This window comes from Impatiens glandulifera, chromosome 7, assembly GCF_907164915.1.
Source record: "Impatiens glandulifera chromosome 7, dImpGla2.1, whole genome shotgun sequence".
In the NCBI taxonomy this organism is placed as follows: Eukaryota; Viridiplantae; Streptophyta; class Magnoliopsida; order Ericales; family Balsaminaceae; genus Impatiens; species Impatiens glandulifera.
Genome location: NC_061868.1, coordinates 47,488,630 through 47,509,713, shown reverse-complemented (window position 1 = coordinate 47,509,713; position 21,084 = coordinate 47,488,630). Strand labels below are relative to the sequence as shown.

General features: G+C 31.9%; 4 protein-coding genes across 5 annotated transcripts; 1 reads left to right on the top strand and 3 right to left on the bottom strand.

Moving 5' to 3' along the window:
* Nucleotides 1-320: 320 nt before the first annotated feature.
* Nucleotides 321-2,737, top strand: LOC124945249 (phytochrome-interacting ankyrin-repeat protein 2-like). 2 transcript variants are annotated; one of them, XM_047485647.1, is made up of 4 exons: nucleotides 321-617; nucleotides 698-954; nucleotides 2,085-2,256; nucleotides 2,331-2,737. In XM_047485647.1, the coding sequence occupies exons 2-4, from the start codon at nucleotides 832-834 to the stop codon at nucleotides 2,543-2,545; spliced, it is 510 nt and encodes a 169-aa protein (XP_047341603.1). In that variant the 5' UTR covers nucleotides 321-617; nucleotides 698-831; the 3' UTR covers nucleotides 2,546-2,737. The 2 variants fall into 2 exon arrangements, with proteins under 2 accessions (XP_047341603.1, XP_047341602.1); XM_047485646.1 differs by having other exon boundaries at nucleotides 321-954.
* Nucleotides 2,660-4,071, bottom strand: LOC124945248 (F-box/kelch-repeat protein SKIP25). Its single transcript, XM_047485645.1, has 2 exons — nucleotides 3,051-4,071; nucleotides 2,660-2,971 (listed from the first exon to the last, which is right to left on the bottom strand). Exons 1-2 carry the CDS (start codon nucleotides 3,953-3,955, stop codon nucleotides 2,746-2,748), a joined length of 1,131 nt encoding a protein of 376 aa, XP_047341601.1. The 5' UTR covers nucleotides 3,956-4,071; the 3' UTR covers nucleotides 2,660-2,745.
* A 5,580-nt stretch (nucleotides 4,072-9,651) lies between these two features.
* Nucleotides 9,652-11,720, bottom strand: LOC124946129 (protein MOS2). The gene is made up of 2 exons (XM_047486695.1): nucleotides 10,143-11,720; nucleotides 9,652-9,873 (listed from the first exon to the last, which is right to left on the bottom strand). The coding sequence occupies exon 1, from the start codon at nucleotides 11,642-11,644 to the stop codon at nucleotides 10,223-10,225; it is 1,422 nt and encodes a 473-aa protein (XP_047342651.1). The 5' UTR covers nucleotides 11,645-11,720; the 3' UTR covers nucleotides 9,652-9,873; nucleotides 10,143-10,222.
* A 649-nt stretch (nucleotides 11,721-12,369) lies between these two features.
* On the bottom strand, nucleotides 12,370-20,591 carry LOC124945894 (ATP-dependent DNA helicase Q-like 2). The gene is made up of 20 exons (XM_047486414.1): nucleotides 20,360-20,591; nucleotides 19,212-19,432; nucleotides 18,671-18,817; nucleotides 18,340-18,555; nucleotides 17,697-17,801; nucleotides 17,515-17,619; nucleotides 17,313-17,435; nucleotides 16,836-16,924; nucleotides 15,802-15,838; nucleotides 15,688-15,721; nucleotides 15,273-15,325; nucleotides 15,093-15,170; nucleotides 14,953-15,018; nucleotides 14,398-14,464; nucleotides 14,247-14,300; nucleotides 13,838-13,939; nucleotides 13,502-13,566; nucleotides 13,127-13,205; nucleotides 12,781-13,004; nucleotides 12,370-12,695 (listed from the first exon to the last, which is right to left on the bottom strand). The coding sequence occupies exons 1-20, from the start codon at nucleotides 20,424-20,426 to the stop codon at nucleotides 12,492-12,494; spliced, it is 2,136 nt and encodes a 711-aa protein (XP_047342370.1). The 5' UTR covers nucleotides 20,427-20,591; the 3' UTR covers nucleotides 12,370-12,491.
* Between the last annotated feature and the right edge of the window lie 493 nt (nucleotides 20,592-21,084).

Genomic DNA, 21,084 nt, shown 5'->3' with positions numbered 1-21,084 from the left:
AATTATATAATTTTTTATGTTTTATATTAATTATTAATAAAATTATATTAGTTCATAATAATAATAATAATAATAAGTATTTACTATAATCTAACTAAATAATAACAATAAATATTTATATATAAATTTATAACGTCCTAAATTAAAAATAATACATTCAGAAAAAAAAGTATATTTTATTTTATTGAAATAAATAATAATATTATATGTTAAATTAAAAACTTATTAATTATCTAAATATAATAATTACAAAATTGCCATTTAAACGCGTTTATATTTTTCCACATATAAATACTACGGCGTTGTATTATTTGTGTTATCCTCCTTTCGCTTCCATCTAGGGTTTCAATTCGCGTATGCGACCTCCAGCGATTATGTCCGGATTTGTCTGAGTTCTTGTTTGATTTGATCGGACTAGTTCTTCTCTTGCTAATAAAACTCTGAAACTCGAGATCGTCGCTCAAAATTATGATTATATCTTTGGTGTCCTTCTCATCGCTCGCTGGAAAACATCTAAATCTCCGTGTCTTTGGCCCTGGATTGAATCCGTTTGCTCCATACAACATTGCAAATCATTCCTCTCGTTAATTCTTTTCGTTAGTGTTCATCTAGATCATGTAAAATTTCTGTTAAGTTTCATATTCATATTCCGATTTCGATATCTTGTCCGACTCATTTAGTATCCAGTATTCTGCAGTAGTTCGGGGAGAAGATCAATCTTGTGTTTGTGAAGACTCTATATAGCTGCTGACGTTTTTCTTGATAATCTATTATTGCTTGGAACTATTTTGGTCTTGGAGTGATTTTCTGTTCAATAAGGAGTTTAATAAAATGCCGCTGAATTTGTTGAATGATTATCGGCGAAGCCTGCGCAGGAGTAAGTCTGCTGGTGATAGAGATGATAGGGGTTGGACTCCTCTTCATGTAGGTGCCAAAAAGGGTGATCTGAGAGAGGTTTGTTTTCTTGCCAAGGGTTATACTATTTGCTCTAAACTGTACTGGTTAAGGGTTGTTTTTATTTACATTAGTAGGGGTAGTTAGTGAAGTAAGCTGGTTAATTCGTATGATGGTGATAGGGGTTTAATATATGCTGCTGATTTGGTGTGTCAATTATAATAGATTGATTTTTTTTTCTTTCAATTTTCTATCAAAGACATGAAGTTAGTCAAATTTATATAGATTAAAACGTATTTCTGAATGGATTGCAATAGGAAACTTAACTAGGTTGTGGTAGGACTAGCATTGAGTACTGAAATGCATGAATCTTGGCTAACCAAACTGACCTAAATCTTCTTTTGTTTTTCCTTATCTGCTACTCACTAGTCATTTCCTACATAATTAAGTACTATGGCATTGTACTTGCAAGATTTCATTTGTTAGTCACCTCTAATAAGGTAGTTGTTTGTATCTTGAGTTAATTATTCATGATCTTCATGGTTTGTGAATTAAACTTTATATCACTACCTCAGTACTTAGCATTTTATTGGAAGATACACACTGTATTACTATTCCTGATCCTTATGGTTTGTGTGTTGCAATGTAGACCAAAGATGTTATGACACTTTGGTATCCCGTAAAATGGGTTTTCTTGGAATCAAAATTGTAACAGTATATGTGAAGATATATACTTTCATAAAACACTTTCGTGTAAGTTGTGCATTTATATATCTATTCCTGGCTTGTTAAAAGCCATATCTATGCCAATGTTATCAAACTGTCTGTGGTTATAATCAATTGTGTTTTGTTTTTGATAACTGCAATTTTCTATCTCTGTTTACTATACAATCTGGAGAAAATCAAAATTTTCTGGCTGAAACAAATCTTTACAGAAGCTTCTCCTATGTGAATGATATCAAGCAATGTTAAAGTAGTTTGTTGTGTCTTCTTTCCTTGCTAAATAAATGGGTTTTTGGTTGTAAGTGAGATAGCTTCTTAACCAAAGATTATTTTTTAATTGACATTTCTCATAGTGACATGTTTTATAGTCGCTCTTTCTTTAGGTCTTCTTTTAAATAGATGATTGTTTCTTCTTCTATTTATGGTCAAAGAATGCAACTTCTGATTGTAAATATTGTGTCTGGTAGGTGAGACGTCTCCTTAATGAAGGAATGGATGTGAACGTGCTTGTTTCTGGCAATAAATCACAAGGCATGACTCCTCTTCATCTTGCTGCGGAAGGTGGTCACCTCAAAGTTATGGACGAATTACTCGAACGTGGAGCAAATATTGATGCAAGAACAAAGGGTTCTTGTGGCTGTGAGTATTTTTATATAATTTTATTGAGTCTGATCAAATAAATTTGTATTTTAATGCACAAAAATATATTGCAGGGACTCCACTCCATATCGCAGCTAAAGAGAAGAAGAAGCTTGCAGTGAAATTCCTGGTGGAAAATGGTGCGTTTTTACCCGACGACATAAATGACATTAGGTTCAATCCTCCGGTTCATTACTGCCACGGTCTCGAATGGGCTTATGAGGAAAAGAAGCGCATCCACCGCATGAATTCATCTTCAAGTGAAGACTGTTCTTACAGTTCCGATTAGCTGAACCTCTCCACGAATGTCTGATATGTTTTCAATGGATTGGATTTTAAACCTATTTGAGTTTTTCAGTGTGTATTTTGAACATCTATGTTTCCAAACTAAACTGATCAGTGCTTGCTTTAATATGATTGTGTATTGAATAATGATTGTAAAACGCTATTTTGTGAGCAATTTAATCTCATTACAATGAATATAAGATATCAAATATTACTCATCCTCGGCAGTATATGAAGGGACACTGGTTGATAACCAACAGGAGATTCGACAATCCACGAGGTAACCGGGCTTTCCAACACATCCACAACCAAAATCCCACCGTCCCCGCAAACCACACAAACTCTCCCGCTGGCTGCAGTCATTTGTTCGGCTTGCTTTAGTCTCTCGTCTAAATATACATCTGCCCACGAATCACTTTCCCCTTCATATCTGTCAAATTTCTCAAAGTTTAAGTGGCTATTTGACATTTGAATCAAAGTATAAGGAATTATTATTTTATAGTTTTTACCTCCTTAGTATTCCCTTTGCCTCGTCCACTACAAAGATTGTTTCTTCATCCATGGCGGCAGCCGGCCCTCTCCATCCACAGATCATCCCATCAGGCATCTCTTCCCATCGATCATTTTCAACGTCATAAACAACTCCTTCTTTAGCTGCGATTCCTTTCACGTTCACCATATAAAGCTTCTTTCTCCATCCAACAGCATCAATAGCTTCTCTACTAAACTTCCCATCTTTAAGAATCCCCAATTTCTCCCAATTCAATCCACGCCGCCCACGATTCTTCCCGTTTTGCAAGTCCCACTTCTCGACTGACCTAGCAATTTCAGAGTTATAGTGAGATCCTATACCACTCGCTACATACACAGCGCCGCCGGACACTCCGGTGGCGCACCACCGACGAGGTGCGGTCAGCGGCGGGCCGAAATCCCAGGTTTGAGTTAACGGGTCGAAGACGATCGGATTGGGAAGAGCGGGGAGGAATTGATGGGCTGTGGCGGCGATTAGTACGAGACGGCCTGATACGGTGACTGATTGGATTGGAAGGTTACGTGAAATGAAGGAGGGATGACGGAGGACGAAATGGATAGGTGGAGGAGATGGCAGGGTTTGCCAATGAGAAGAGATCGGATCAAAAGAGAAGAAATCGATGGAATCGTGAAATTGAGTTGGATCGGAGTTGGAAGTGGAACGCATAACGGCGTATAGAGATAGGAATGGAGGGAAAGAAGGTGAGTAGATTAGCCGGCGCCATGAACGGCAGACGGAGTAGAGATTTGATGGATGAACCCTAGCTAGACAAAGCTGTGCAACGTCATCTGGTAGGCCTGTAAGAAGAGATTGCTGTTGGCTTTGGTCGTTCATGGAGTCGACTAAACGGCGTCGCTTCGAACCAGAGGTCAAGTCTTCCATTGAAGGAAGACTGTAGATAGAGAGAGAGAGAGGTATATGGAGGAGGAGGAAGAAGAAGATGGAGGTTATAGAGAGAGAGAGTGGTTGGATTGGGACTGAATTGTCAGCTTTATGTAATTAAGAGTGAAAGCTTTTAATATCTTATAATACAAATCCAACTTGACCTATCACCAATGTGAAGTAGTAATAATAATATTAATATTAATATACAATTTGAAAAAAAAAATCTTGTTTAGTCTTGGATAATGAATATCAATCAAACCATTACAAGTCACATAAAATTATTTTTTATTTTTTTACTATGGAGAACTAACTCATAACTAACTGACACTCTACATTTACTTCGTTTTAATATTCATTAAAGTAAAATTGAACCCATAATATTTTAGTCTCTTAAATCTAAAAAGACCATCTTAATAGTGTAAAATTGTTAAATTATATATTTTTATCTAAATAACTTTTTATTTATAGAGATTGAACTAACTTAGTTCGAATATACTAACTTTGGGCAGAGATTTGCGGTATCAATTATTGTGCAAAAAAAACGACGCAATTTCTATTGAACACCTAAAAAAAATTGTTACTAAAAAATCAAATGTCATTATTTGATTCTCAATTAAAACGTCTTAAATAAAAGTTAAGTGTAATTTTTTATATTAAGAACATTTGTCAGTTTGGGTTTTTTAAATCCAAACAAAATTAAATATCATCTTACTTTTATCTCGTCCATTACACCACTCAAATCATTAACCAAAATATTAAAATACATATTGTTTTTATATATAGTCATACATTTTAGATATTTTTATCAAAAATAATCATTACCTCCTCAAAATCATTAACCATCATTATTTTTTTTCTAAATCCCAATTCAAATAAGGCACGAGAAAACCATAATAATGATAAAAAAAAAAAAAAATCAACAATCCCTTAAAACAAGGTGTTGATATCTAATAATAGCAATGCAAGTTGCCTTGATTCGGATAATAAAGATTCAACCACCCTTTCAAAAAAGGTGTTTTTTGGACCATGCAAATATGCAAGTGCTTATCCCATGTGATCCCTCTCTCTTCTTTAATTCCTTTTACTTTTTAAATATTCTTAAAACAAATCATATAATCAAATTCTTTATAACCACATAAAATTTCAATTATAATAATTATGTATAAAAAGGTGATGCATCTAGACTGGAAAATTAAATGTTCACCTTATAAAATAAAGTCCACAGCATCCAATATAATATATATATTAATATATATGATTAGTTAAAAAGTGGATGAGTAAAGTAAGGGGAAGGTTGCTACAATCCAAACAAGTCTTAAGTCATACTCCATAAATTTAGGTTCTTTTTGTTTTCAATCACAACAAACCCACTAACACCGTCATTTCACATAAAAAACAATTTTTTTTATTTTGTTTTTTTAATAGAGAAAAAGTCTTTACTTCAAAGTATTCTAAAAAATTAACTATAATATTGCTTGTTTGTATGAATTATATTTTCAATTACATTTATTATTTGCGCTATAATTCAATGTAAATACAATTATTATTATTATTTTGGTATAAATTAAAGGAAGGGAGACGTGGCATCGCAAAAGCATAAGCATGTGATACATTAATATAATAATAAAAAACAATAAAACATAAAAGGTTTTTGTTTGTCTATTTTATATTGTCATCACTTGTGACAGCTGGTGCTTGATCCAGATTAAGCGTATGCATGATAGGGAGAAGTTTGTATGACCAGTTCATATATATAACTACAAATAAACATATTTAAGTTAAATCAAACCATTTATATTTGTTTACATATTTGTTTGATGTATTGATTTTTTTAATTTTATTTAAATTGAAATTTATTATCTTTGAATATATTAGAGTTTGTTATATATTTTTTAAAATTAATTTCATTCACTCTATTCATTATAACTCTGAAATATTAATTAAAATATTTTATATTTTAAAAAATTATTATTTTATCATTTATATATTAATACAATTTAAGACATTATTTTATATTAATACGGTGTATTTGTTCAATATGAATTTATTATAATAAATATAGATTATTGAAATAATATTGAGTAAAGTTGATTTTAAATAAAATAATACTTTTATAAAATATTTTTAAAATATTAATATATAATAATAAAATATTTTTTATTTTTTTTAAGAGACTAAAAATGTTATAGGTTTCATTCCATCTTAATGTTACTTTAGTTAAAACGGGTTCACGACGCTGCGGTCTATTAGTTTTTTTTTAATTAAAAAACATAAAATAAATGATATTTTAGTATTTTGAGTAATAAATTGAATATCGTCGTCCTCCTTGAAAGGTTATGAGTTTGAGACCGTAATGATGCGCTCAATTAAATGGTTAAGTGTGTTTGCAAGCGATGTGTTTAACCCCTTATGATCACATTTTTAATCTCTTTTCTAGTCCAACGGTAACAAGAGATGAATATCTCAAGTCTTCTTGAGAAGTCTTAGGTTCGAGTATTGAGACGATAAATTCTGCGCATGATTAAATGATTACGTGTATTTTTACGTGTATTTGTGGGTAATGTGCATGGTTAAATGATTAGGTTATTTTGGACAATATGTTTAAACTATTATGGCCACATTTATGAACGATGTAATGAATAAAAAAGGTTATTAAATGATGTTTAATTAGGATTTTTGAGTATTTTTTAAATAATTTAAAATTATTTTAAAAAGTCCTATTCAAACAAGTTCTAAATGTAATCTCAAACAATGATATTAATAACATTTTAACTTAAAATATTAAAAAAAAATGTTTTTGTTATTAGTACGTAGTTTCTTATTAAATATTTATGAATTCCATAACCTGTCTGTATTATTTTCATATTTTTATTTTTTAATTTCATTCTTCATCAATATATATATATATGACTTTGAAAATATATATATTATTTAATTATGAGTGGGTCTTCTAAAATTGTTTAAATATAATAATAATAAATGTTGCCTGTTTTGTACGCCTAAGGGACTTGTCTCTCTTGCGAGTAGATTCTTCCCCCTTTCCCTATTTGCTTTATGTCTGTCCGCGTTCAATGAAAATAAATAAATAAATAATTATATAAAAATTGTTTGTCTTAAATATTTATTAAAAAAATAATATTATATAAAAAGTAGTAGATTCGTCTATCTAAAAGGTAATATTCCTATAGTTTTGGTGGTCTCGGATTGCATGCCTGTGAGATATATATATATATAATATAAAAGTAAGTGGGGTCAAATAAAATTAATGTTTGCTTTTTATTTTTTATGCACCTAAAAAGTTGATTTCTTGTCGTTTACCTTTGCATGCATACCTGTCACGTTTCATCTTTGCCTTCAATTATGATTTGATAGCAAACTAATAATAACTATAAGAAATTAATGATGGATTGTTAACATTAATGATTTTGAAAAGTATGATTAAATTAATAATAATATTTGATAAAACAACTGAGATTATTGTTCTCTTTAGATTTCAAATATAATAATATAATTTTTTTTGGGGTGGTCCCTTGAATGAAAAAACCAAACGCGTCTTTATGTATTTATGAGGCTGGCTGTCCTTAAGGAGGAGCATGGGTTCACATACATACACATTAAGTTAGGCCTGTTTAGGATTAGGTCACCTTTAATTTGTTTTATTTTGAAAATAATATTATTAGTTTATTTTTTTTAATATTTTAGTGGATGAATTAAGTGATAAAATGACAAAATATTTGATTTAAAAATATTGGAAGATATGTTTCATTATTTAGAAATTAGTTAATATATATATATATATATATATATATATCAAACTTAAATTTGACACTTTAGATGATGTGTAAATAATATTCTATGTCACAATTTAACAAAATAAAATTAGTTATCACTTTTTTTTTATTTCTCTTTAATATTTTTTAAATATCCCCATTCTTTCTCTTATTTACACCATATATAATTTTTTTATTATTATTTATCCTTTCTTAAAGATTTCATTACTCATTTCATATTTTACACTTATATATTTTTCTTAAATTATAATTATCTTAATTTTTTATTTAACTACTAATCTGATGATGATGCATTGTTTAAGTGTTTTTTATCTTAATTTGAATTATATTATTAATTTATTCTTATTATTAGTAAGTAAATGAACTATATTATTAATTTACTGTTATTAGATTCAAGTTTAGATGATTATAGAAAGTTTTGTTTTACTGTTATTAGATTCAAGTTTAGATGATTATAGAAAGTTTTGTTGTAATATAATGTCAAAAAAATTAATTCAAAACAAATATTTGTTTATTAATTTTTAACTAAAGAGACATTATTTTTTTAAATAAAATATATTATCAAATAAAAAAATCTTTCAATAATATTTTAAAATAAAATTTCCAATTTCTTTGTCTTTATTTGTTTTCAGGTTACAATAAAATAATTACCAAATAAGATAAGTTTTCTAGAAAATACATAAAAAAAAATAAAAGATTATAAAATATAATATAAAAAAATAGCTATAAATACAGAAAAATTGAAAAGAAAACATATATATAGAAATTATGAAAGAACGAAAATTAAAAAAATTCTAAATAATTTAAAGAGGAATAATTTATTTAAAAATATTACATATTGAATAATAATTAAATTTATTTGTTTGAAAAAAATGTTTATTTCAAAACTACTTTAAAGAAGAGTTCTATAAATTCATATTTTATAGGATTTATATCTACTCTTAAGGAAGAAATTCAATAAATTCACATTTTAAAGGATTTATATATGTATTAGCCTCTTAAAAATAGAAAAAAAAATTCATGTGACCAGCCAATTAAATATCTCTAAAATTCAGGTTTAAAAAATAAATAAATATCTTTAAAATTTAATAATTAAAGAGAGTAAATCTCTCATTACTCTGCAGAAATTTGACAATACATAAATATCTTTAAATTCATCCGTTTATTTTTTCTATTTCTAAAATAAACAGAAGAAAAATTCTAAATAAGCCATTCAAACTTATCATTATTTAGTTGAAATGATTAAAATATTATTATAGTTTTTTTATAAGAGATTTATTTTGTAAACAAATATTGTTTTACAAATAAGAGTGTATTTTGATGATCTATTGAACATAAAACAACATAGCTAACTGATGGATACCAGACCCGACTCAGTTTTTTTAAACAATTTATTTTTTACCTAACAAGTTAATATATTTTTAATTTTTACCTACGTTTTAAACATTATTGGGATGAAATTGAATAAAATTTTAATATATTCCATGATACATTACTAATTAACATGTTTTAAGTTTTAATTTAATAAAAACAATTATAAATATTATATTAATAAAATAAAACCAACTGTTCTATATTATATAATATAAAAATAAATAATATTTTAAAAAATATACATTAAAAAAAATCTCTACTGAAATGCAAAGGAGAAAGGCTCACGGAACAGTAGTGAGAACCCAAAAAAAAAAAAAAAATTAATTATTGAAATTTCTTTAGGGTACCCAGAACCGAACCGATCGGTTCGACACAAAATTACCCGAACCGAAAAGCAAATAAATTACCCAAACCGATCTTTCAGTTCCTTCGTGTACCCAACCCGTCAGGGCTAAATTGCCATGTCTAATTCCAAGTATGTATTGCCTCATATAACTTTTATTTTTACCTAGAGATTTTGCCCACATATATAAATAAATGACCAACTCTTGCAGCACAAGTGAAATCATGAAAATTCCAAAGGTTCAATCTTACAACAGTTACACAGTTTCGTATTAGCAAATAATGATGTTACAATCTTCTTCTAACAATTGGAAACGCCATTTAATTTGATTTTGATACATATTACCTTGTCGTCGAAGAGAAAAAAACACCGGGCCACAAATGGTATCTATCTATCAATCAGCAAGCCTGCAAATAGGTCGTATGTAATTTCCATTGTAATCAAGAAAATCATCTCATTGAGAATTTCAAAACACAACTTTCACAATGTTCAACTTATACATGCTAATAATCAATCAATCAAGCACACTAACAAGAACATAATCACCATCTCATTGAATGTTTTAAAACCTTTAAAAACACTTAATTCAAATAACTTGAAAATTCCTTGATCATTGATAAAAACAAACACAATAAGTTTTAATTCCAATAACAATCAAAAAGGTGAAATTAATTACCTTTGGGAAATAGACAGGGCTTTGAATCTTCTTAAAAATGCTGAATTCCTTCCTTCTTTCCTTCCTTCTACAGCACAAAATTAGTATCCTAAAGATTCAGGGTCTCCAATAAACTCAGCAATCTGTTCAAGCCGAACATTAACAAGACCATGGTTATCAGCATCTCTAACCACACCCCTTTCATTCTCGCTATCCTTCTCTATTAAGCTTCCGTAAACTCCCTTGTGTTTTCCATATAGAACCAGAACTTGACCACCCCTTCGAGGAAGTGCAGTTTCAAGAACCACCTGGTCCACACCTTGAAGTATCTCTCCAGTCTCATCCATGGATATATCACATGTTGTTGGACCAACAACATCCAATACTTTACCTTTTTTTAAGTATACCCTACCTCCTTTCAACTTCTTGCTAATCACTCTTACCCTAATATGACTGGTAAGCCAAGAGGGGGAACGATGAGGGGAAGAAGAAGAAGAAGAGGGCTTCTTCTTTGGTTCTTCTTCTCGTTGATAACTACTACTTCTTCTTCTTCTTTCTTCCCCTTCTCCATTCCTTCTCGATTGCTTCTTATCATCAACACGAGTTTTCTCTTCCCTACTAATATTACTACTTTCTTTGTAACTTGCACCATTTTCATCTTTCGATTCCTTCAGCTTCTTCAAACATTTGTCTTCTTCAGCAGAACCCAAGTGAGCAATACCCACTATCTGCATCTTCACCTCCTCGTTGATTTTAGGAAGCCTCAAAACAACAGATTTACCATCATTAGCTATCTCTACAACCTTACCTATCGTTCCAGCATCTCTACCCTCAATGATTCTGATTTCTTGACCTACTTTGTATTCCACACCATCTTGTTTCTCCCTTTTATTCACATGTTCAGCTGATTGAAACCCTAACCCCTCTTTCCCTGTCCATCGTTTATACTCCACAATATCCACATCTCCCTTAGCATTTTTTCCAATACCTCTACCTTCAAACCATCCATATCCAGCAAGTAACGCGGCTCCAAAACCCTCAACCGGCATCTCGTCATAATCCTCCATAACAGAATCGGGCAAATTACTCATATCCTCCTTGAATTTCTGCATCATCAGCGTCTCAATTGAGGAAGGTTTCGACTGTCCAACGGCGACAACATCCGCATCATCCTTGGACGAATTGCGAAGATTGAGACCAAACGACATATTGGAACCCTCGCCGTTCCCAATCGTGTCGGTGGCCACCTCGAATTGGAGAGCGATTCCGTCGTCGTCGGTAGATCCTAGAGGTAATTCGAGATTCTTCATCTTCTTGAGGGGTCTCCATTCGTTTTCCTTAGGAGGGATCACGAGTCTGTGTGAACGTTGATTGGATGCTAGGGTTTTAGAAGGGTCGAACTCTGTGACGAACTGTTTCTCTGTAGCCGCCGATGATGCATCATGGTTTACGGTGCTACCGCCGTTGAAAGCATTCTGTTGATGCTTGGGCTTTGAAGACGACTTGGTGAAGGAAAGCTTCATGGTCAATCCACAGAGCAGCGACCGAGAGAGAGATCAGGGCAAAGGTTTCTCTTTTAACAGGAGAGAGTCAAAAACTATGCGCTGAATATTATAAACACATTCTAATATTTTTAAATAATAAGTTCCATTTTTTAGATTTTTGGACAAAACAGTGAATTTTATTTTTGGTTTTCCAATCAAAATTTTGAATTAATTAGAATTCAAATATATATTTTTTTAGTTTAGATAATTCAAAATTAAATAAAAAAAATCAAATTATTCGGTGTTCAATATTCAAATTTTTTTGAATTAGAACCGAAAATTAAATTTGAATTGATTCGATTTTATTAAAATTCATTACTGTTTTTAAATTGATTTAAAATAATAAAAATTCGAAAAATCCAACTTGAGAAACTCAAAAACTAACAGTTAACACCCTACATATCTGCTAGAACTATTTTTAAAAATTACAAATAATCACCACAAATTTTAATTAATTTTGTCCATTCATTTAAATATTAAAAAAAAAATCAATTCAATTTAATTAAACAATTAATTTTAATCAATAGAAAAGAAAATACATTCAACCTGTTTAAAAAATAGATCTCATCATCCATAAAAAAAAATTATTTCATTCTATATTTGAGTATAATTTTTTTTTTTTCAAATGATGCAATAACAAAACATATCTTTGGGTTGATTTTCTTTAAGCTCAAATTTTAAATTAACTTTGAATTGTGGCCTACTTGCTCACTCTTGGGACAATTTTTTTTAATACTATTAATAGTTTCAAATAAAAAAAAAATAAACAGCTTTGAAATGTCAAAATCTTTAATAAGATTAAAAGATGCGCATTAAACTGAGGTGGTCAAAAATCATCTTCACTACTTTCAACTACGACGACAGTCTTTTTGGTTTTCAGCCTCTTTGCGGGTCTCTTTCTGCCACCATCTTTGTCTCCTTCACACGCCAATGAACTCTCGGGTGGGGGATCGGATTCATTTTTCTCAATCTCTTCAAGTATCCTCGAACCATACTTATCTGTCTTCAATTTTCCTATAATCTTCTCCAGCTGCAAAACCATACAATTTTGCAAACTATACATTAGAAAGAAAGAAAAAAACAGTTTTAGTAGAATTTGTAATTAAGGAAAGCACCTGTTCTTTTGAGTTTGGTCTCTGTGCAGCTATCATGGTGATCTGCTGAGTGGATAACACTGAATGAGGAAATATGCCTCCATCATTAGAAGAGAGCTCTTTTCGAAGTTCATCGAGCTTATACTCCAATCCTGACGATGTTAGGCTATGTTTGGATGACTTCATTATACTACCCATACTCTTCTTCTGTTCACTGAAAACCTCAAGCTTAATTTCCCTCTTTCCTGTTCATCATCATTATAATGTATCCGAAACTTGTGAGTGCAGAACAACCAACTAACCAACTGCAATTATTATTTCAGTATAAACGAGAATCCCTTAAAAAATAAAGAAAAAAGATGCATACCATGCAATACTTGCATTGCCAAAGGTCCTAGGGTTACATAAGCATTGGTGGTATATGCTGTATGCTGAAATTCTTCTTTCTGAAAGTCAACAGTTCAAATGAAAGAACAGATGCACAAAAATATATATTTTGCATTTTACATTTTTTATATATTTTCTTGTCTATCAACTATTTCACCTATATTACTATAAAAAACACCTATATTACTATAAAAAAAGTTATTTACAAGTCTAAACATTAATACATTTATACAACGAAATAAAGTAATTACAAGACTAAAGGCCTAAAAATGAGGCAAAGGCAAAATTCCAGACAAATGGCACAAAGTCAAGAAATTAATAAGTATATATTGAATTATGAGTTTTGTGCCCTCACCAAAATGTGATCTATGATGAGTTTAATCACAAGTTGCTCTGCTTCATCGCGCTTTAGTTCAGAACCTGAAGAATCAGAATGATCGGTAAATATGGCCTTTTTCACAAGAGTTTTGATATTAATCAGCAAACAAAATGATAAAAATTTAAGATTCATAAAGAATTTAAGGATGAGCTAGCTTTGTCTTGCAAATAGAATATCATTCATTTTCTTCAGTTTCACATTGCTGGATGGGAGGGCTTGTATTATGGACATGATGATGACCCATATGAAACATGTTTTTAAGGCTTGAATCCATTTATAGGAGCGAAGTTGAAATCATATAGTAATAGGTACCTTTTTGTTTGATCTTCATCTTGTCCACCAACTGCAACATGGTTATTCTCTGGTCACTCTCCTGGATTTCTTGAAGTAAGTTTATGATAACCTTCACATACCCTGCAAACTTGCACCATCCACTTAGACACGGGTGAAAGGGACTAAAATCAAATGTATAAAACATGGAAATACAGGGTTAAATTTCAGTGGCAGGTATAGGTACTATGATATTATTGCATAATAAGGCAGACAAGATCAGGACTAGATGAGAGGATCATACAATGCACAATTATGAATGAAAGTGAACAATATCAAATATAAATACAAGAGATTATGAGGGGTGAACAAGTATGATATTAAAAATGAAAATCAATTGAAAAACATCATGATGCACAAAGAATGAAGTATTCTCAGACATGGAAATTACCAGAGACATCAATCTCCTTGACCTCGTTTGAGATTGTGCAGTTGTCGCACATCCCTGAATCAGTTCAACATTATGCTTTAGAATTTTATACAAGGCCAATAGGAAAAACAACAAACAAATAATTCCAGAGTCTTGGAGCAGATAGCAGTACCATTGCAATCTTGTAATGACTCATTAAAGTGTCGGAAGAAAGCATTTCTGTGGCATTCTCTTTTAGACTGAAACAAAATGGTATCTCATTGTTAGTCATGGGCAGAAGCAGTTATCAGTTGTAAAATACACTCTGTGGAGAATCCACTATAGAGCAATACCAGTTTTTAGTTTGATTGTTGCAATAGACAAACTGAAATCCCTGTCTAGGGAAATTAAGTTGGGCAGTAACTATGAAGTTCCATTTATTTATTTATTTCGTTACAAGGTCAAATAACCATAGTATTTTCTATTACAGGGGTTGATACAGCTCCATTTGTCCATTATCGTAAAAGTGAGACAAGGACATGTTTTCCTCATGTACCATGAGATTCCATTCCCACAGACTTACATAATAACTTTTTAAGAGAAGAACTCAAGCAACAAAATGCAGCTTAATAAATCTGAAATCAGTATAAGTAAGTATGTTTAAATCATCAATGCATGAAAACTTGGGGTATAAATTGTGTATACAACTTGTTGAATTGACAAACAACCAAATAAGGCTATATACTACCTGACAGTATCGAACAATATCATACAGATTCTGTAGTCCAGCATTTTCATAGAAGACCATTGAACTCTGTTCAAACACATTATGATCTTAAGAAACAATGTCAGAGAAATAACAATTACAGAACTGAAGAAAAGGTTTACCTGCCTGGGTACATCACCTGGCCTAAAGTATAGTAGGCATTCAGATGGAAGGCCATCTCTTCCAGCACGGCCACTTTCCTGCAAGGAGGAAGCTATTAAATCTGAAGGGAATTAGTGGTAGTTATATGTACATATGAGACATGAGATGAGGTGCATATAGGGAGAGAGAAAGAGAGAGACCTGATAATATGTCTCCATTGATTTGCTGAGGCTGTGATGGATGACAAACCTAACTGCAGGAGATTTTAACGTCATATAGATACATTGAAGAACACGAGTATTAGCACTTCGTTTTTAGTTTTTTTGTCTTTCCTTCTCATCTTTTCTTTGTGTGTGATTGTGCACTCGAGTGTACAATCATAACCAAAGAGGGTATATGTGAAGCACTTAACCCAAAACTACACTTTAAAAAAAATACTTTGAGCTGTATTTCATACAGTTTATTCAAACAACTGTTATAGGACGGACAGATCCACAACAAAAGAACCTTGCATAAAGGACCCATATGGATCACAAACATCTGCAACTTGAGTTGCATGGCCAAATAAAAAGCAACAAGTTCCAGATACTAAAATGAGATGTAACCAGCACTAACCATCTGGTTTGTTGATACCCATTCCAAATGCCACCTGCAAAGGTTATCATGGTTACTAATGAACTCCTACATTAACTTTCCCAAGTGAATCAATATGACATGATTGATACGTACAGTGCCAACTATCACCTGCAACTTGCTATTGCTCCACCTGTGTATAGAGCAAAAATAAACCTCAGATTACAGAGGAATCCTTAGCATGTTGGAAGCAGCAATTTATAGAAGTGAGTCTCACATAAGAAGTACTTTAAATCAGAAATGTGTTATGGTTAAATAGTTAAATCTGTGTCAGGAGGATAATAGAAGAGGGAACAAGAACTGTCCAGTTCAAAGAATATCAAGGAGGTGATTATGCATGAGATGCAAAGGCTGACGTCCTAGTTTAACTAATAGTCTGAGCAGATGATCTGAAGAACTTCGTGGTAAGCATGCCAACCATGACTATGATGCTTTTTACAACAATGAGGAGAATATTAGAAGTGGGTCTTTGATTTCTAAAAATAACTTTTCTCATATTCTTTCTACTTAGATCTAGAATATGTTGAAATCATGTTGGAAATTGTTCAAACAATAATGGTAATGACCTTTTGGAGTGTGAACTGATGAAAGATTTTACAAAGTGAAGAGACTTTCTGAAATGATTTCAAAGGCAGGACATGCGGTGAATACTAATTAAAGACTTCCAAAAGGTACGAATCAGCTTTTCCATGTCTGTTGGGAAGGAAGATAGTAGGAATATATGCTTATGTGAGGAAGCTAATGCAATAATCATATTGAAAATGAATTCACTTCCTCTACAGACATGTGTAAGCAATTCATTTTAGTACACACAATGCGTAGAAGGAAAATATATGATAATTCCCCTTTGTTTCTATTCAAAAGATAAAATTTGACATTCGTAGCAGTTTAAGAAAATGTAAGCTCTATGGAATTGAGATATTATTTCCCTTGAGGTAGCTTGAATTGATATTTTATGCACAATTTCTTTTTCTTCATGGTTTTCATCCATTTATGGTTTGCCTTCTTTTCATATTATATACTTTGTTAGATGTCAGTTAAATATAAATATATATGTAATAAGAGCATATGTCATGCATTACTTTAGACATGTTAACATGCGCAGTTGAAAAAACAAAGAGAGAATATACCGGTTATGAACTCTCTCTCGATGATCCGCATCCATATATGCATGATAATAATCTGCTGAAATTCCTCTATCCCGAAGTTCCTGAGCAACCTGTATCTTATGATTTTATTAGATTGACCAAAATCCAGAAGAATAAACTAGCAGGCAACATGCCTAGGTACAACAGTCACAAAGCATACCCTTATCTAGCATAAATGGACTTCTAGATCATTGTTATGTACTAGGGGAAAGTATAAGTAGATATAAATAGTAGAGGATTGTATTGTAGCAGTGTGTTATGAATGAAATTATATGAATCTGTTTACTCATCTCAGGGGCTTAGGTCATTCTTCTTCTCATCTACATTTATACACCCTAGAATTCTAGGCTGGTATGCAACACTCTTGCATCTAAGATGCTTGAATATTCTTGCCCTGTTCTTAAGAAAATAGACAACACCAAAACTGAAAACATTAACAAATTTTACATTCAGATGTACCTGTTCACATTCCTTTCTGGAGAAGCAGTATACTATCCCAGATTCCTTGTTTGGATATGTACTTTGTATGTATTCTGCAATTTCATCAATAGCCACCTTTCCAACTGATGACTTCTCCCTTACCTGTGACATCAGTAAGATGGTGATAGGTGTAAGAAACATAAACAAGTAGAAATTGAAAATTTTAATAGAGAATGCTTACCATGTAAAATAGGTTTGGCCTATTAACAGTACTGAAAAACTTGACACATTTTGGAATACGTAGCATCTCCATCAAATCTTTTTGGACCTTCTCAGTAGCTGTTGCCTGAGATGAGATAACCACGGCATTACAGTTTCACGACATATCATATCTGAATATATCAAAAATTAAAGGGGCCATACAGTCAGTGCAACTACTGGAACGTTCGGAAACTGAGTCTTCAAGATACCAAGGTTTTTGTAGTCTGGTCGAAAATCATGACCCCACTGGCTGCAACAATGCGCCTCCTACAAAGTTAACAAACCAGAATGCAACTTGAACTTTGAAACAAAAAGGATGTTCAATTGATTGCTCAAAGAATATATATATATGATGATGATGATGACAACATCTCTTACATAGCCAATTACAAATTTAAAGTGCAAATTCTAAATAAAAAATACAGATTTTAGTTGAGAGTTTCCATTCATATGGCTTTTTCAAAATGTAGGCTGTTCACATTATTGGTTTCTTTCTTTACTTTGACCTGCTTTTGGCATTTTGAAGGACTTAACAGTATATGGCTTGCTTTTATGATTATGGATAGTCTTTACATATATCAAAAGATAAACACATAATATGAGTGTGAAGCTGAATGCTACACTTTCTTATAACCTAAGACCATGATTTTCCCATACACAATACAATAATCCTGCTAATTTCATGTGGGCATAGCTGGACCAAAGAACAACTGACTTTTTTGCTATTGGCTTCACTAACTGCATAAAAGTTGCAAATGAGACATGAAAGCATAACACCAGGTTATCTAGTTACTTTACCACGCACATCGATTGCAATTAGAGAAAGACGACTAGCATGGTGGCATTTTTCAAGCTTTGACATAAACCTCTTGCTCTTTGATATTTTTTCAGGTGTTACATACAATATCTTCATTTCTCCTTCACCTTTCTCAAGTGCTTTGTATATGAACTTCTCATCTTCCTTGCTGGTGATTGATGATAGCATGAATGCTTTGATGCCCAAAGCAGCCAAACCCATCACCTGATATAAGAGTTATTCTTTAGAAAAAACTATTTACTTGAACTGATGTTTGAAGAAAGAGAATAGTACATGTAAGTAAGTGCATTAAAAATCTTGATGACAGAAGAAGACTTACCTGATCCTGGATCAAAGAAAGCAGTGGACTGACTACAAGGGCAACTCCATCCTTTAGAATAGCTGGAAGCTGGTAGCAAAGACTTTTGCCACCACCAGCCGCCATAATCACAAGAACATCCCTCCCAGACATGATTGCATTTATAATCTGCCACAACAGAAGGTCCATTTGGACATTCATGTACATACTTAGAAGATGGGTGACTCAAAAAGAAGAGAACACTAAACAAGAATACAACATCCCAATTCCCAAACCAACTTAACTACTTAGAAAATACGCTGCATATGCCTAAATTGACAGCATATAAGCAGGATCTTGTGCCAGTTAAATATGTATTTGAATTTAGGCGGCAGAAACAATCAAACGGGCAAACCTCTAACAGATAAGAACAATTTAGAGGAATCAAAGTAAACGGAAAAATAGAGGTTGGACAATAAGAGAGATACTTTTTTTTGAAAAGGGGTAAACTTTGCAGTAATAATATAGTTTAAATTGAGACAATAAGGGTGCTACTGAACATGCTGAAAGTGATTTTACCAACCTCTCTCTGATTTGACCGATATTTGGTTATGCCAAAAACATTAAATCTAACATCATCAGCATTAGAATCCCAAGCAAATGAATGTGACCAATCCTCCACAGGAGTACTGGTGTCTTCATCACGAACACTTCTGGCATCTTCACAGCCTTCGAGCAAAGTCTTCAATTCAGTTTGTCTATCGTACAGCTTGTCTTGCTTATTAAGCAATACTTTTATTTGATCTGAGGGGGAATATACGAAGATCAGATGATATCCAATAATAGATTAGTGATCAAATACTATAGTATCCATGAACACATAGTCAACTATAAAAGGAGAGGAAAAGTAATCATAGGAGTCAAAATTCTTGAATCAACAGACAATATCTCCTATTGACATGATTTTCCTCAACACATCTGTGCCTCCATGATCCTAAAAATATCATCACTCTACCTCCCAAGATAAGTTGACGCCGAGCCATTCCAACAAGTTCCAAATATCCATCTATGCATGGATGTTTTGGAAACAAAAATATAATGCACTTAAGAATAACGATCCAATTAAAATGTATCCATCTTTTCCTAAAAATGTCATTCTTACAATTGAAATATTGATACATATTTAATAATAATGGAACCATAATCTGCAACTTAGGCTAAAGGTGGTTAAATTCCTACCCGCAGTAAGAAAGTTACATGGTTCTAAATAATGAAATCAAGGCAAAACAAAATCATTTGAAAATATGCAATTTGATTGCCCCAAAACCCATCTGCAAAATCTTTGTGCTTACAGTAGTTCTACTCAGTGTAAGCTGGTTCAGAAAGTTTACAATGTCAAATCAAGAAAAGTTACAAAAATTAAACTTTTGAAACCTCCTAATTTCCCTGACATTGATCACACATTAAAGCAATGTGTTGAAATAGAAACAGGGGAAGCTTTTCTGTCAAAATAGAAGAGAATTAACAATGCTCACAACATTAATCTGTCATTTTCACACATTTTCGTCCTTTATTTAGGATACAATATCAATACAAGTGACATTCATATTCATTAGAAGACCCATGAACAAGTTAAGGAATCTCCTTTTGCCATTGCGTAGCAACCATGATTGCAATATATGCATATATTTCACAGAAACAGAGAGAGAGGAAGAGAGAGGGAGGCCCAACCCTGGACATCTTGCAGCTCGACCTCGACATTAAGCAACTCCTCTAAGATTGCGTCAGTTGTCCCCATGGGAGAAGGCTGACCTTATTTACTTGCCACTTGCGAGTATTTTATCAGCTTTATGTCTCCTCTCTATCTGGTAATCTCATTCATCCATTGTTTCTTTTTCTCGTATATTGCTCTAAGTCCCCACTCTTAATAATCTATTTGGGTTCCTTCTCTCGCTTTCTCCCTAAAAACCTAAAAGCTTATTTGAATTGTGTTAAACAAAAATTTAAAATTTGAAGTTATTTTTTTTTTTAAAGGTAAGAATGACCCTTTGAAACCGTTCCGCATATCAACTCAACCGAACTACTATATTTGGGACATTTTTTTTCTAAAATCGAACGGAATGAGACGAAGATGATATTTGTGTCTCAAACCTCAGCCTGTCCTAATTTCATCCCAAACACTATAAACATAATTAAATATATTAAATCACTAATATATTTATTTATTCATTATATTTTATATAAAAATCATACAAATTTTAATATATGGTTATATTACAAATTTCGTTTATATAATTTTTTATTTAAAAAATAAATAAATAAATGATAGATGGATGAAAAATGATATGCATCTCATAATCTTTAGTTTTACTTTAACTTAATCTAAAAGATGATAATTATAATATGTATATAAACTGTCCAATTTAAAGCAATTTCCACAACTTCCATATGTAGTT

Excerpts from the sequence above, each read along its gene's own strand:
- LOC124945249 (XM_047485647.1), top strand. The coding sequence starts at position 832 with ATGCCGCTGAATTTGTTGAATGATTATCGGCGAAGCCTGCGCAGGAGT. Across the intron at positions 955-2,084 it reads AAAAGGGTGATCTGAGAGAG|GTGAGACGTCTCCTTAATGA; the intron begins GTTTGTTTTCTT and ends TGTGTCTGGTAG. Across the intron at positions 2,257-2,330 it reads AACAAAGGGTTCTTGTGGCT|GGACTCCACTCCATATCGCA; the intron begins GTGAGTATTTTT and ends AATATATTGCAG.
- LOC124945248 (XM_047485645.1), bottom strand. The coding sequence starts at position 3,955 with ATGGAAGACTTGACCTCTGGTTCGAAGCGACGCCGTTTAGTCGACTCC. Across the intron at positions 2,972-3,050 it reads GCAAAGGGAATACTAAGGAG|ATATGAAGGGGAAAGTGATT; the intron begins GTAAAAACTATA and ends GAAATTTGACAG.
- LOC124946129 (XM_047486695.1), bottom strand. The coding sequence starts at position 11,644 with ATGAAGCTTTCCTTCACCAAGTCGTCTTCAAAGCCCAAGCATCAACAG.
- LOC124945894 (XM_047486414.1), bottom strand. The coding sequence starts at position 20,426 with ATGGGGACAACTGACGCAATCTTAGAGGAGTTGCTTAATGTCGAGGTC. Across the intron at positions 19,433-20,359 it reads CGAGCTGCAAGATGTCCAGG|ATCAAATAAAAGTATTGCTT; the intron begins GTTGGGCCTCCC and ends ATTCCCCCTCAG. Across the intron at positions 14,465-14,952 it reads ATATTGTTCGATACTGTCAG|TCTAAAAGAGAATGCCACAG; the intron begins GTAGTATATAGC and ends ATTTTGTTTCAG.